This window comes from Podarcis tiliguerta (assembly GCF_965153285.1).
Source record: "Podarcis tiliguerta genome assembly, chromosome: 8".
In the NCBI taxonomy this organism is placed as follows: domain Eukaryota; kingdom Metazoa; phylum Chordata; class Lepidosauria; order Squamata; family Lacertidae; genus Podarcis; species Podarcis tiliguerta.
The window spans coordinates 12828256-12844721 of NC_139541.1; the positions used below are offsets into that span (position 1 = coordinate 12828256).

Consider the following 16466-nt stretch of genomic DNA (forward strand, 5'->3'; position numbering starts at 1 on the left):
GTTGGCTGTTCTGAATCCCCTCCTGCTTGTTCACAGAGGTCAAGACCCTCAAGGAATAACAGTGAGTTCATGAAAGTACTTAAGTGGATACCACAAACGCAAACACGATGGTGATCCATCATGGAAGAAGGTGACAGTGTTTACCCAGAGCTCATTGCTGGTTGTGAAGGCGCCCTCCCCATACCAGTTCAAACTTAGGGGCCCCAAAAATGTAGGTTCAAAACTGCTTTGGGTCCTGCTTGCAGGCTTCCCATTGGGGCATCTCCAAGGGCCTTCTGGTGGTTCCCTCACTGCGAGAAGTGAAGTTGCAGAGAACTAGGCAGAGGGCCTTCTCGGTAGTGGCACTGGTTGGAGGAAACCTCCATTTCATAATGATCTCCCAGTCTAAGCTGCTTCATTGCTGAAGCAACATGAAGTTCATGACCTCCATCGGTGGGTAACAAATTTCCCTAATTTAGGGTCTTCCCATTCTGGGAGTTGTTGAAATCTTAGCACAGCCAATGCCACGAGGAAATTCTCCTCTTTGTATAATGGAAGAGTCTGATCTAACTGCACAATGGAAGAGTCTGATTTAACTACGCAACAGGCTGAAGACTATGGGGCTGCTATGAGACTGTGGGAATGCACGGTGGAACATGTACTTTATTCAGCTTTTAGGATATGCCTTCTAACTCCTAAAGACTTCACAAAAGATGGCAAACTCATAGAGTCTGAACAACCTACTGTGGAGGAGCATGGAATGAGAGGTGGGCAGCAGAGGGAAGGTACCAGTTTCGTCTGAATTCCTGGATCCATCCACCATCTCACATCTGCTTTCACAAACTCATCCAGATGGACCCAGTAGATGACATACTCTCCAATATTCCCCTCATGAAAATAGGGATGTCCATAGTAATAATAATAATGTTATTATTAAACCCCACCCATTCTGACTGGGTTGCCCCAGCCACTCTGTGTGACTTCCAACATATATAAAACCTAATAAAACATTAAACATTTAAAAACTTCCCTATAGAGGGTTGCCTTCAGATGGCTTCTAAAGCCTGTGTCGCTACTTATCTCCTTGGCTGCGGGGTCGCATAACTCTATACCCTCCAACATTTCTCCGATGAAAATAGGGATGTCCTAAGGAAAATTTGGTGGCTCTGTGAGTTAAACCACAGAGCCTAGGACTTGCCGATCAGAAGGTCGGCGGTTCGAGCTCCCGTTGCTCGGTCCCAGCTCCTGCCAACCTAGCAGTTCAAAAGCACGTCAAAGTGCAAGTAGATAAATAGGTACCTCTCTGGTGGGAAGATAAACAGCGTTTCCGTGCACTGCTCTGGTTCGCCAGAAGTGGCTTAGTCATGCTGGCCACATGAATGCTGTATTGTTTTTAACACTCGATTGGAAGCCACCCAGAGTGGTTGGGGAAACTCAGCCAGATGGGTGGGGTATAAATAATATATTATTATTATTATTATTTATTTCCCGGAAGCTGTACGGCGGCTCCCTCAGCCAATAAAGCGAGATGAGTGCCGCAACCCCAGAGTCGGTCACGACTGGAGCTAATGGTCAGGGGTCCCTTTACCTTTAAGGAAAAGCATGACATTCTGGGATCAAATCACAAACCGGAACAGCTTCTGTAAATTCAGGATTCTTTTTCTGGAAAATAGGGATACTTGGAGGGTCTGGGATGATTGATCCTCATCCCTTTGCAAATTAGCAGAAGAACTCTAGACAAGACCCACCTACAACATTCTTTCCCTACAGTAGCCAACTATATGGGAAGTTTGCAAGCAGGAACTGAGCACAAGAACCTTCTCTCCAGCAACTGGTATTCAGAAGTATTCCTGCCTCTGACCACAGAGGCAAAGCAGAGCCAGTTCTACACCCCCAAACCTCCCTTCTTGAGCTATTAATTCTGCCAGTGAACTTCCTTTTGCTCCAACTCAAATACAGTCATCTTAACACCGCACCCCAAATCTTTGCACCCGAAAAGGTTTACAAAGCACCGCTGCTTCTCTGATCCTGGATCTTCCCTTAAAGTTGGTAGGGGGAGTTAGCTTTGCATCTTCGCTTCCCTCCCCCCCCCCCTTTTTTTTTTGAGATGATAGCAATCTCCTTGACCCTTTGTTGCTGAGGACCCCTTCTCCTTCTTCTCTTTCTTCTTCCCTGCCACCCTTTCTCTCCTTCCCCCTCCCACCCACCGCCCATCCAGAATCTCTTTTCCAGGCGGCGGGTTTTAATATTCAAGCCGTTACCTTCTCTGCGAAGCTGCGCCGGGGAGGTTGACGTGCCCCAGTTTATTGATATCACTTTGGCCTGTCAGCCGCACATTCAGCAACTAATGGCCCCCTAAGGTGCCCGTCCAGGCAGCTCTAAAGAGATCTGCACCAAGGAGAGAGAGAGAAAGAGAGGGGGGGAATGCCCCCTGTTTTTTGTTATTTTTTGTCCAAGGTGAGACAATGCAGAGGAGGGAGATCTCCGTTCCCAACAGATGACAGGGCTGATAAAGAGCCCAGCGATGCCATAATATCTCTCTTTTCATTCCTTTCCCCAATTCTTCTTTCTGTCACTTCCATTATCTTCTCCTGCTCTCCCTTCACTTTCTTCTCCAGTGTGGAAAGAGGAGACAAGTCTGAGAGGGGTTCAATCCCAGGCATAACTTGGTTTTTTATTTTTTTTAAGGGAGCATGATTTCTTCTAACCATTCTTGACGGCATCCCAATGCCTCGCTGTTGGCTGATGGGAGGGCGCCCTGCTCCTCACACGCCCTCTTTCTGATTGGTTCCTTGTGGTCCTATGAATCTTGGATGTTGGCAAACAGGTTGGCCCACCAGGAGGCCAGAGAATGGGGAGTGAGTTGCTGCTGGAAGATACAGGCAGATGAAGACCTCCGTGCAGCGCATAGTTAAACTATGAAGCTCATTGCTACAGGAGAGACAGATGACCATCAACCTAGATGGCTTTAAACAAGGATCAGACAAATTCATGAAGGAGGAAACAAGATTCCTCCATTTTCCAGGGAACAGCCCTTGAGATATTTGCAGATGGCTATCTTATCTCCTCTCAATCTCCTCTTTCCCAGGCTAAACATCCCCAACTCCCTCAACCATTCTTCATCAGGCTTGGTTTCCACACTCTTCATCATCTTGGTTGCCCTCCTCTGCACACCTTCCAGCTTCTTAATATCCTCCCCAGCCTAGAACTGGACAGAGGACTCCAGATGTGGTCTGACCAAGGCAGAATAGAGCGGTACTATGACTTCCCTTGATCAGGACCCAATAATTCTGTTGATGCAGCCTAGAATAGCATTCACTTGTTTGGTACTGCATCACACTGTTGACTCATGTCCACCTTGTTATCCTGCCTGTGGGCTTCTGGTTGGCCAATGTGAGAACAGGATGCTGGATTAGATGGGCTATTGGCCTGATCCAGCAGACTCTTCTTATGTGTAAGAGAATGGGGCCAACTCACAGGAAAGACGAGGGAAGATTATAATTTGTGAGGGAGAGAGTGAGAGTAATGGGCTGATCTGAATCTTTTTTCATTCATGGTTGACTCACTGGGAAGGCCCCACGGACCAGGGAGTCAAGTTCATTCCCAACAACTGGCAATGAGAGACATTTACTGCCTCTGATAGTGGGGGTAGAACATAACCATTGGCAGCCCTACCCTCCATTAATTTGTTTAATCCAAGCTGGTGGCCACCACTACATCATAAGGACATGGACCCTTATCTAGTCCAGGGATGATGCTAGCTGGAAAAGTAGAAAAGAAGGCTACAGGTTTTCCCTACCCCAGCATTCACAGGAGGCAGAGTTTTGGTGGAGTTAAGGAGGGGAAGCGAAGGCAAGTGATGGTCTAGTTCAGAGATGGAGAACCTATAACTCTCCACCTCCAGCTCCCATCTGCCCCAGCAGGATAGCCGATAGTCAGGGATGATGATAGCTGGAGTCTAGCAATATAAGGAAAGCTACCCGTTTCCACCCAGCCCTGCATTAAAAGAAAACAGAGTTGTGATGGAGTGAGCTAGGGAAGTAAAGGTCAGTGACAATCTAGTTAGCGGATGGGGAAGACAGTAACCCTTTGGGTGGTGTTGGACCTCAGCTCCCATGCACCCCAACCACCTTGGCCAATAGGTGATGATGATGATGAGAGTCCAGCAACATTCGGACGGCCACAGGCTCCCCTCCCCAGCTTTAGGTTCCACTTGTTGGCTTCCTGTGAGCAACTGGAAGAACAGAATGCCAAGCTGAATGGACAGTGCTTGCAGAAATGAGTTTCTTTATGTTCACAGCCATGATTGATGGGAACCTATGCCTTTGAGGCAGCTTTCCTTTGAATCCTACTTGCTAGGAGAAAGGAACAGTAGGTGGTCTTCAATCTTCATGCTTATGAGCTTCCCAGAATCCCAGACTAATCCTTATTCATCTTCTTCCTAAACTCAGAAGGTTGAAAAGGTAGATACCGCATGTATTTAAGTCAGGTAGAAGTTATCTCTTCTTCCTGCACCGATTTCTTGCCCCTAGAGGTTGGCAATCCACAACATTACCAGTTTTGACGAATGAGGTCTATTTTAGAGAAGAAAGTAGGGAGAGTCCCACTGGATCAGAGAAGGCATGGGGGTGGGGCCTTTCTCATCCCGAGGGCCTCATCCCCTTCTGCGCAACCTTCTGAGGGCCATGTGGGCAGGGCCGTGGGCAAAAATGGGCGGTGCAACAAATGTCATTTTTTACCTTTGTACAGCAGGCTAGTTTCTACACCCTCTCACAAACCCCCATCCAGATAAGCAAGAGTTCAAGGACAGGTTCCATCCCTGCCAATATGCTCAAGGTATGAACCATGGTTGTTGAGGGTTGTGACCTCGAGAGTGTCCCGAGCCTAGAGAGAAGGGTCTGGAGCAGTATATTTCACCCCCTGGGACTGAAGCTCCCTACCCATGGATCAGACGAAAGCTGGGCAACCCTGACGGCTATGTTCTGCCTCCATTGTTGGAGGTAAAGGTAAAGGGACCCCTGACCATTAGGTCCAATAATGGCCGACTCTGGGGTTGCGGCACTCATCTCGCTTTATTGGCCAAGGGAGCCAGTGTACAGCTTCCGGGTCATGTGGCCAGCATGACTAAGCCACTTCTGGCGAACCAGAGCAGCGCACGGAAATGCTGTTTACCTTCCCGCCGGAGCGGTACCTATTTATCTACTTGCACTTTTACGTGCTTTCGAACTCCTAGGTTGGCAGGAGCAGAGGCCGAGCAACAGAAGCTCACTCTGTCACAGGGATTCGAACCGCCGACCTTCTGATCAGCAAGTCCTAGGCTCTGTGGTTTAGACCACAGCGCCACCCACATCCCTATCGTTGGAGGTAGTATGCCTCTGAATGAATACCAGTTGCTGGAAACTACAGGAGAGGAGAGTTGCCGTGGAATGGCTTCCCACTGTGCCATCTGGTTGGCTACTGTGAGGGCAGGATGCCAGACTAGATGGGCAAATGGCCGGATGCAGCAGCAGGAGCAGTCAGATAGCTCAGTTGCTCACAGCGTGGTGCTGATGATAATGCCAAGGTTGCCGATTCGATTCCTGTATAGGATAGATGCATATTTCTGCATTGCAGGGGGTTGGACAAGATGATCTTCAGGGTCCCCTTCCAACGCTATGATTCTAGTGTTCCCATGTCCATCTATTCCAAGATCGAAGCAGATGCTTCCAGGATTGAACATGGCAGCCCTCCCCCATGTTTCTGAGATTCAATGGCAGACTGCCTATGTACCTGGAGGTTTAATTCCTATAACAGCAGAGAGGAACTTGAAAGCAACCCCACTGTATCACATCCATGGTCCACCTAGGCCAAGGACAAAGCTGGACTAAGACTTTCATCCTCCTTGACTATTATCCATGCAGGCTGATGGAGCTGATAGGAGTTGTTGTCCAGCACCATTCTGGATGCGGGCTGCTGGCAAGATCCAGCAGGGCTTTTCATAGGTCCTTACCAGCCAGGCCAAGAAATTGGCTTTTAAAAGCCTACTGCCACCAAAATCAGGCAGGTTCCACACTCTCCCAATGATCTGAGAGAGCCTGATCCTTGATATCTAATCCCTTTCAAAGCTACCTACCCTATAGCCCATTCCACATGTTGTTTAGTCGTTTAGTCGTGTCCGACTCTTCGTGACCCCCTGGACCAGAGCATGCCAGGCACTCCTGTCTTCCACTGCCTCCTGCAGTTTGGTCAAACTCATGCTGGTAGCTTCGAGAACACTGTCCAACCATCTCGTCCTCTGTCATCCCCTTGTGCCCTCCATCTATCCCAACATCAGGGGCTTTTCCAGAGAGTCTTCTCTTCTCATGAGGTGGCCAAAGTATTGGAGCCTCAGCTTCAGGATCTGTCTTTCCAGTAAGCACTCAGGGCTGATTTCCTTCAGTATGGAGAGGTTTGATCTTCTTGCAGTCCATGGGACTCTCAAGAGTCTCCTCCAGCACCATAATTCAAAAGCATCAATTCTTCAGCGATCAGCCTTCTTTATGGTCCAGCTCTCACTTCCATACAACACTACTGGGAAAACCATAGCTTTAACTATACTTTGCCTTTGTTGGCAAGGTGATGTCTCTGCTTTTTAGGATGCTGTCTAGGTTTGTCCCCATTCCACATACAAACCCACATCTCCTCGCCCTGCTCTCTTCACGGAGAACTGTCCCTCTGTTTAGTCAAATTTCCAAGTTCTCCCAACTCCATCACGGGCATTGCCTTCCAATGCCACTCTGTTACAGCTGACCAGTTCAGTGCCTGGGAGGAGGAGAAGAAGCAGCCTTATATCTCTGGAAAAAGGCCCCCGATGCTTTAATGCGTTGCTGAGCACACCGGTCCCCAGCTGAGCTGTAAATGACTTTTTTTTTTCTTTCCATTTTCCGAGGCCAGCCGCCCTGTCTGTTTGGAATTCCCGGACCACCTCGCCGACGTGAGCCCTCTCATTCCGCCCGGGCTGCATTACTAGATTAAAACGCATATCAACGATTACGCGATTGGTTTTTCTGTGTGCGGCTTCACGCCGCCAAACCTTAAACTATGTTAAACTGTAATCAAAATTGGATGAAGGAGGGCGGTTTGTTTGTGTTTTTTTGGAGGGTGCGTGTTGCTGCAAGGAGCGACAGATGGAGAAAAGGGAAGCCAAGATGAGTAGCAGGCGTAGGCGACTGGTTCTCTTTGGATTTGTAGGGCCAGGGAGGACAATGCAATGGTGTTTCCACCCTAGGAATAGCTCTCGGCCCTAGTCTTGAGAGTTAAAAACATGATTTTGGCTGATGAGTGTGAGTACAGGAGAGAAGGGGTGCATTTTTATTCTGCAGAAATCTTCTTTCACCCACATCGCTCTCACCCTCCCCCCTGCCCTGTTGCAAAGCTTTCATACAATTGCAGAGTTGGAAGGGACCCCAGGGGTCATCTAGTCCAACCCCCTGCAATGCAGGAATCTCAACTAAAGTATCCATGACAGACGGCCACCCAACCTCTGCTTAGAAACACCCAAAGAAAGAGAGTCTGCCACCTCCATTAATACCAGGAAGTTCTTCTTAATGGTCACTTGGAATCCCCTTTCTTGTTTGAAGCCATTGGTTCAAGTCCAGCCCTCCGGAAAAGCAGAAAACAAGCTTGCTCCATCTTCCATGTGACAGCTTTTTATTAACATTACTAACAACCCAAAAGGGTGGTAGCAGGGCATTACATCATACCATTTACAAAGCAAAACAATTCCCCCCTCCCCCTGTTATTTAGAAAATATCCCTCATTGTTATATATCAATGCATCCCTGTTTTCCGGGCTGGCGCGAAAGGTGAATGTTAAGCATCTAAGTCTGAAGGGCAGGAAATAAAATCCCACCAGGTGACACAAAAGCATTCTGGATTGTCCAGCACCCTAGGAACTCTCAGATGGTGTGCATTTTTTTCTGCAAAAGCCGAAGTCTGTAAATTCTTACAATTGCTCTCCTCTTTTTCAATTGGGGTTCAGTCAGTCTTGGAGAGAAACAGTATCTGGAGATGAGAAGCACAGCTAGGTTGTGTTTTGTGTTTTGTGATTTTTTTTTACTGCATTTCGAAAATAATAATTATTTTCGATCATCCTAGTTGCTCTGCCACCTTCTTTCCTCCGGTTTAAGGTCTCATTTGCGTTTTGATGGATTTGGCCGTTTATGTGTCCTGTCATCTCAGTCCGAGCAGAGTGGCAGTCAAAGGGGGTGAGAACCACTAGACAGTTGTGCCACCTCCCTGGAAGAAGGGGGGGGGAGGTAAGCCAGGGGTGCCCACTAATTAATTTTTTTAACCAGCAAAGCAAGATGGCTTTATTTACTCTCTTCGAGAAAAGTTCTGATCTGGTCCAGCTGGTGAGCAAGGATAGAAAGCAATCGTTGCAACATGGGGAGCTGCCTTATACTGAGTCAGACCCATTGGGCCATAGAGCTCAGTATTGCCTACACTGACTGGCAGCAATGGCTTTCCAGGGTTTCAGGCAGTGGGATCTCCCAGCCCTCCCTGGAAATGCCAAGGAATGAATTTGGGACCTTCTGCAGGCAAAGTGGTTGCTCCACCACTGAGCTATGGACCTTCCCCTAAAAATAATGCAAGGATCTAGTCTTTATAGAGACATGGAACTCTTGATCCATTTAGCTCAGTAGTGTCTAGGCTGACTCCAGGGTTTCAGATCTGGCAACCACAGTCCTCCCTACATATCTCAGGGATTGAGCTTGGGACCATTTGTGTGAGTAGCAGGTGCTCTGCCACTGAGCTATGGCTTTCCCCCTAAAAATAAAGTAAGATTCTGGTCTTCATGGCTCTGAATAAAGGGCAGATTTAAAAAGAGACATGGCAACTTGCCTCATAGCAATCCAGTGGCCCATCTGGTCTAGCATCTTCTTACAACACTGGCCAACCTGTGGCTTATGGGAAACCAGGAAGCAGGATTTCGGCTATCCCTGATTTAAGCCATCAAATTTTGTGCCGCTATTGCTGTTCTATCCCCACTTGATGCCAGAATAGTGCACCTCTGAGAAGAAGCTTGCCATCACGATTTCTGAAATTCTCAGCCCAATGCTATATGTGTGTCTACTCTGGAGAAAGCCAAACTGAGCTCCATGGGGCTTGCTTTTGAGCAGACGTGGATAGGAGCGAGTTATCCATCATGCTGTGTTGTTTCGAGCTGTGTGTTGTTGTTGTTGTTTAGTCATTTAGTCATGTCTGACTCTTCATGACCCCATGGACCAGAGCATGCCAGGCAATCCTGTCTTCCACTGCCTCCCGCAGTTTGGTCAAACTCATGCTGGTAGCTTCGAGAACACTGTCCAACTATCTTCTCCTCTGTCATCCCCTTCTCCTTGTGCCCTCCATCTTTCCCAACATCAGGGTCTTTTCCAGGGAGTCTTCTCTTCTCATGAGGTGGCCGAAGTATCGGAGCCTCAGCTTCACGATCTGTCCTTCCAGTGAGCACTCAGGGCTGATTTCCTGAAGAATGGAGAGGTTTAATCTCCTTGCAGTCCATGGGACTCTCAAGAGCCTCCCCCAGCACCATAATTCAAAAGTATAGCTCTGTACACACCGTCAAATTAAAGCACACATCCCTTGCAAAAATTAAAATTTTAAAAAATAATAATCCCGGGAACTGAAGTTTACCCCTCACCAAACTACAAATCCCTGCACCCTTAGCAAACCACAGTTTCTGGGATTCTTCAGAGGGGAGGATACGTGCAGAATTTGCCCATGGCATGCGTGCAACCAAGCTGGGGTAGGGAATTCAGCCTGGTGCAAAATAAACAAACTGGCAAGGCTTGCGTCTTCAGAGTTGGCGAGCATCCCTTCCTGGTTAGGTCTGCCGTTCCACAGCATGAAAGATTTGGTGGGCTATCGAGGAGACCTTTAGGGGTGTAGGGATTAAGGCAGTCCAGATGGGACCATGAGGGGGAAAGCAAAAGAAAGGGAGAGTGTGTGTGGGGGAGAGCCACATTATCTTAAGATGTGCCTAACCCACACTCTCTGCCTGCCGCTAACCCCTTCCCCCCCCCCCCCACCTCCGAATCAACTGGCAATCCGATCTCCAGGTTAATAAATGCGCCTCCATGTCTGGGCTGGACGGCGAATCCTTCCAGACGGCACCAGGGTGCTTGGAGACAAGACAGCAGGTCCTTGGTGCGCCTCAAGAGTTCCATCAGAGCCTGGAGGGTCTTGGTGTGACCAATTTCTACCTAATCCTGTTGATTAATTTAACTTTAAGGGCCTCCCAGGAGTGCTGGAGGGGGGAGGTGTTGGAAGTCCAGCGGAGGGAGGGGAGGATGGAAGAAAATCTCTTCTCTTTTTGTGTGTTCGGCTACGAAATGGTAGTTTTAAAAAATGCGTGTGTGATTAGTGCGCAGGGAGCAGAGGACGGGAGGCCCTGCGGGAAGCTGGGTGGGATCAGGCCAATGGCCTGTCTAGTCATGTCATAGAATCATAGCTGGAAGGGACACTCAAGGATCATCTAGTCCAACCCGCCCCCGCCCCCCGCAATGCAAAAGTCCTGCTCTTGGTGGGCTTGGACCACCAACCTTCTGGTTAACAGCAAGACACTCTGAGCCGTTCCAGAATCCTGTTCTCACAGTGGTCAATCAGATGTCCATTATGGGAAATCCAAAAGCAAGACCCTGAGCACAAGAGCTTCCTGTGATTCCCTAACAGGTATTCCGAGGCATAACTGCCTCTGAAAGTGAGGTGGGGGAGACAGGACATAGCCTCCATGGCTAGCAGCCATTGGCAGCCTTCTCCCCCTTGTCCAGTCCTCTTTTAAAGCCATCTAGCTGGGTGACCAGGGTTAAACCACAGAGCCTAGGACTTGCCGGTCAGAAGGTCAGCAGTTTGAATCCCCGCGATGGGGTGAGCTCCCGTTGCTCTGTCCCTGCTCCTGCCAACCTAGCAGTTCGAAAGCACGTCAAAGTACAAGTAGATAAATAGGTACCGCTCCGGCGGGAAGGTAAACGGCGTTTCCGTGCGCTGCTCTGGTTCGCCAGAAGCGGCTTAGTCATGCTGGCCACATGACCCGGAAGCTGTACGCCGGCTCCCTCAGCCAATAAAGCGAGATGAGCGCCGCAACCCCAGAGTCAGTCACGACTGGACCTAATGTTCAGGGGTCCCTTTACCTTTAGCTTGGTGACCATCGCTGCTTCCTGCAGAACTGAGTTCCGTAGTTTAAATATGTGCTGTGTGAAGGGGTCCATCCTTTGGTCTGCCTTGAATCTTCTGTCATTCAGCTCCACTGGATGTCCAAAAGTTCTAGTGGTATGAGAAGTTCTAGTGGTATGAGTGGTCTTTAAGCAGAGGCTTGACAACCATATGTCAGGAGTGCTCTGATGGTGTTTCCTGCTTGGCAGGGGGTTGGACTCGATGGCCCTTGGGGTCTCTTCCAACTCTATGATTCTATGATTCTATGATTCTAGGGAGAAGAAACACACACAACCCACATTCCCCACCTAATACGATGCACCTCGGTCATGTGGCCACTGGTTCCTCACGCCCTCATTTCAACATTGGTGATGGGACTTGGTCCTCCACCACACCTGTGGAGTGCAGAATCAGGGTTGTATCCAGTGCTATTTTAGATCAGAGTAGACCAACTGGACATGACGAACGTAGATCCATTAATTTCAATGGCCCTGCAACTTGGTTGGATGCAACCCTAACTTTGGCCATTCAGGGGGAACTGGGAGGGTTGATTCGGGACAGATAAAAAAAAGTCATTCTTTGAACGATGGAACTCACTATTGCAGGAGGCAGCGATGGCCAAGAGCTTGGATGGCTTTAAAAGAGGATTGGACAAATTCATGGAGGAGGAGAAGACTATCAATTCTTACTAGCCGTTATAGCTAGTAGTGGTCAGAGGCAAGAATGCTTTTGTATGCGAGGTGCTGTTGGGGAAGCTGCTCTTCTGCTTGAATCCTGCTTGTGGACTTCCCATTGGGGCATTTGGTTGGCCACTGTGAGAACAGGATGCTGGACTAGATGGGCCATTGGCCGGATCCAGCTGAAGGCTCTTATTCTGTTTGTATGTTGCCACACACCAGGATATGCCACCCGAGGCACCTTCTACACCTTGTCTTACAGAAGGGTTGGCCATTGTTTCCACTATCGCTTCTTAATTTTTGGTCCAGCTTGGCCTGTGTTTTCATCCGCCTCCATCTCTCGTTTTCGTCCCCCACCAGGCAACCGGCTGGATGAAGGATCTGATGTCGAGTCGGAGCCCGACCTGCCTCTCAAGCGCAAGCAACGCCGCAGCCGGACCACTTTCACAGCGGAGCAGCTGGAGGAGCTGGAGAAAGCCTTTGAAAGGACCCATTACCCAGACATCTACACCCGAGAGGAGCTCGCTCAGAGGACCAAACTCACTGAGGCAAGAGTCCAGGTAAGGGATATTGCCTTTATTCGTTCACTAAATATATATCCCTCCCTTCCTCTCCAACAAGCCAAGGGTGGCAAACAGATGCAGATATGCGCTTCTAAAAAACAGAGTCAAAATGTTCTAAAATCGATTCTAAAAGCATTAGAAATATCCTTCCATCGAATGATCACAGGGCAGCCAGAAATGGTCTTCTTCATCCGCTAAATCCCTGGAGAAACAGGAACGTTTTTCCATTCTTCCTGGAATTTAATAAATGATGGGGATGGGTGCCCTTCACTAGGGAGGGCATTCCACAACCAAGGGAGCCACCACTGAAAAGGCCCTTCTCAGTAATGGCACCCTCCCTGTGGAATTCCCCTCCCACCAGATGTCAGGGAGATAAAGAATTACAGAACTTTTAGTAAACATCTGAAGGCAGCCCTGTTCAGGGAAGTTTTTAATGTCTGACCTTTTATTATTTTTTCTATTTTGCTGGAAGTCGCCCACCGTGGCTGGGGAAACCCAACCAGATGGGCAGGGTATAAACAATAAAATTATTATTATTATTATTATTACCACCACCATCATCAACATCACCACCATCATCATCAAGAACACCTCAAAGCAGTTTACAAAATGAGCCTCAAAGTGGTTTGTTGTTTCCAGTTAGGGTTGTAGCCAATGAAGCTTCACTCAGAGGAAATCCCCCTGGAAATAAATGACCCTCGGTTAGTCATAATGTTAATAATAATAATAATAATAATAATAATAATTTATTATTTATACTTTGTCCATCTGGCTGGGCTTCCCCAGCCACTCTGGGCAGCTTCCACCAAAATATTAAAATACCGTAATACATTGGCAATTCAATTCAATGGATCTACCCTGGGTAGGGCAAACATGGGAAAAGTCTCATGTGCTCGTTTTTGTACAAAGTGGCTTTTATTTGCAGCAAATAAGTTGTGAATCGCTATCCCGGCCGGGTTGGGGGGCAGTACGAGAAGCGAAGTGTTAAATGTGTGCTTTGGAACATGAGCAATTATAAAATCATAGAATTGTAGAGTCGATGACCCCAAGGGCCAACTAGCTGAACCCCCGCAATGCAAGTATCACAGCTATACCTACATGTGGGGAACTCCTTCCTCCGTGGCCTGCAGTAAGACCGTTAAGTCCAGAAACGAAAAACTACCGTATTTTTTGCTCTATAAGACTCACCTTTTCCCTCCTAAAAAGTAAGGGGAAATGTGTGTGCGTCTTATGGAGCGAATGCAGGCTGCACGGCTATCCCAGAAGCCAGAACAGCAAGAGGGATTGCTGCTTTCGCTGCGCAGCGATCGCTCTTGTTGTTCTGGCTTCTGAGATTCAGAATATTTTTTTTCTGGTTTTCCTCCTCCAAAAACTAGGTGCGTCTTGTGGTCTGGTGCATCTTATAGAGCGAAAATCAATCAATCAGTGCAGAAGAGGATGGCCTTTAGGTCATGTGGGTCTCCATTGCACTGTGTGGGAAGGGGAGAGATGTCACAGTGAATATTTGGGATTCATGGCAAGTTGCTAGATCAGATGGAGCTGACCAAAGTCCCCCAAATCGAGGGAGGGGAATTTCCTGGCCTTTCTGGGACTGCACCTGTCGGGTGCAGGCTGGCATTATTCCTCCACCTCTCACTGCACAGACTTTGGCTAATTTACGGAGAACCTTTCCAAGAGCCAAAACAAATGATGGGGTTTGAAGCAGCACCGTGATCCCATCGCAATTTGATAACCCCACAGGGGATTCCCTGAACTGGAGCCTGATGTATTGCGGATAAATCCCCTGCTCCACATTGTGTGCAAACACACATCAGCAGAAAGGCTAAGAAGTGTGAACAGATCAGGGAATATAATAAAGTCTTCTGGGAAGAGGTGGGGGGGGGGCAAAGTCTACAACAAAGACACCAGTTGCTAGACTTTTCCTTGGAAAAATTTGAATTCTGCCTCCCTCCTTGAGGGCACAGTTAAAAGTCCAGGGGACCTTAGAGCGGAGAGGGTGTCCTGATTTTAATTCATTTTAGACCAGGGGTCAGCAGGGGGCCAGTCCACTGTCCCTCAGACCTTGTGAGGGGCCGGACTATATTTTGGAGGGGGGAAATGAACGAATTCCTATGGCCCACAAATAACCCAGAGATGCATTTTAAATTAAAGCACACATTCTACTCATGTGATAACACCAGGCAGGCCCCACAAATAACCCAGAGATGCATTTTAAATAAAAGAGCACATTCTACTCATGTGAAAACACGCTGATTCCCGGAGCATCTGCAGGCCGGATTTAGAAGGCGATTGGGCCAGATCCGGCCCCCGGGCCTTAGTTTGCCTACCCATGTTTCAGACTTATTCTCTAGTTCCCATTTTTCTCCTTATTCAGTTCAATTCATCCCATTTTTGCATTAGTTTGCATTAATAATAATAAAAAAGCAATAGGCACAAAAATTTATAAACATGGTTTTGGCTTGTAGGACACAGTTTCCCCCTCTGAAGAGCACCCCCGCCTACCCCATTCCTTAATGAGTTGCTGTTCTGAACATAGTTCCTGATCGGAACAAGGCAATCCCAGAGCAGTAACTCGTACAAAGAGACAATTCTGTGTGAGCAACCTCATCACATGGTAGGCACAGATGTGGAAGAAGATGTCCTCATCAGCCACCTGGTGCAGGTGACTGGAAGGAGGCAAATCTGAGCAGCAACTTGTACAGAGACACATTGGGCAGGCTCTCTGGAGAGTCCTTCTGCTGCAATCACTCGCATTGCAGAGACACTGCAAAATTACCCACCCCCGGTGGAGGCTGATTGGAATGAGAGCACTTCAGCAGACACTCATGCAGAGAGGTGATGGGCACACTCCTCTGATGCCTGGCAAATCTGCAGCATCTGTGTACCGGAAACTGATTGGCGCATCCATTCAGATTTCTCACTCACCTGTGAACTTTTAACACCAGGAAGCTCTTCCTAAAGTTCAGTTGGAATCTCCTCTCTTGAAAGAGAGTGAGGAGGAAAAGATGGCATCCAAATCAAATCAAATACCTTTATTGGCATCACAGTATAAAACATTTCAAGTCACCGGGATAATTAAAAGGACAAGGGTGAAGCTGTCGGAGGTCATAAGGTCACACTGTACTCATGTGCACTTAGATATTCTGCTTTGCCCTGTCTGTTCCCTGAAAGGATGGTTCGTTGGGAACCCTTTCTGGTAAAATTGTGGCTAAAAAAGAAGCTACTAAGGCAGTGATACCTTTGTCCCGATCTGCCAGGAGAAACCTCATTTGACGACTTCTCGGACTGATAGGCCGAAGGTCTTCTGTGTAAAGAGCAATCTGAGAGAATGTGGTCCATTGAATGAGGCACTCCTTGGTTGCAGGAACACAACCGGGCTTGATATGGAGTAAAGTGGTACCTCGGTTTACGAACTTAATCTGTTCTGGAAGTCCGTTCTTAAACTGAAACCATTCTTAAACCAGGGCGCACTTTCTCTAATGTGGCCTCCCACTGCCGGTGCCCTTCCGCCATTCAGATTCCATTCTTAGACTGAGGTAAAGTTTGCAAACCGGGACACTACTTCTGGTTTTGTGGAGTTCGTAAACCGAATCGTTCGTAAACAGGACCGTCCTTAAACCGAGGTATCACTGTACAGTGGTACCTTGGGTTACAGACGCTTCAGGTTACAGACTCCGCTAACCCAGAAATAGTACCTCGGGTTAAGAACTTTGCTTCAGGATGAGAACAGAAATTGCATGGCAGCAGCGGGAGGCCCCATTAGCTAAAGTGGTACCTCAGGTTATGAACAGTTTCAGGTTAAGAATGGACCTGCAGAACGAATTAAGTTCTTAACCCGAGGTACCACTGTATGTGAGAATCTGCCTTTGTTCACCGCAAGGGAAGGTATTTAATCACGCGAGCATAAAGGCTCTTCGATGTGAGGGGAGTTGCAGATCCTTTAGATATTTGGCACAGGTTCCGTAGGGTGTTGTGATAGGCCTCCGGAGAACAGGATCTTGGAGTATGAGGTAACAAGTGCTGTCTTTCGTGGTTGTAGAGCCGCTGCTTGATTATTTGGAATACAGTGGAACCTC

The 16466-nt window shown here is 48.1% G+C and overlaps 1 protein-coding gene across 5 annotated transcripts in view; it reads left to right on the forward strand.

Moving 5' to 3' along the window:
• PAX7 (paired box 7) overlaps positions 1 to 16466 on the forward strand; it is a 171172-nt gene that overhangs the window by 81693 nt on the left and 73013 nt on the right. For all 5 annotated transcript variants that reach the window (XM_083454058.1, XM_083454055.1, XM_083454054.1 and 2 more), the window contains one exon: positions 12188 to 12387. In XM_083454058.1, coding sequence (XP_083310184.1) covers positions 12188 to 12387 — 200 coding nt within the window. The remainder of the gene's footprint in view (positions 1 to 12187; positions 12388 to 16466) is intronic.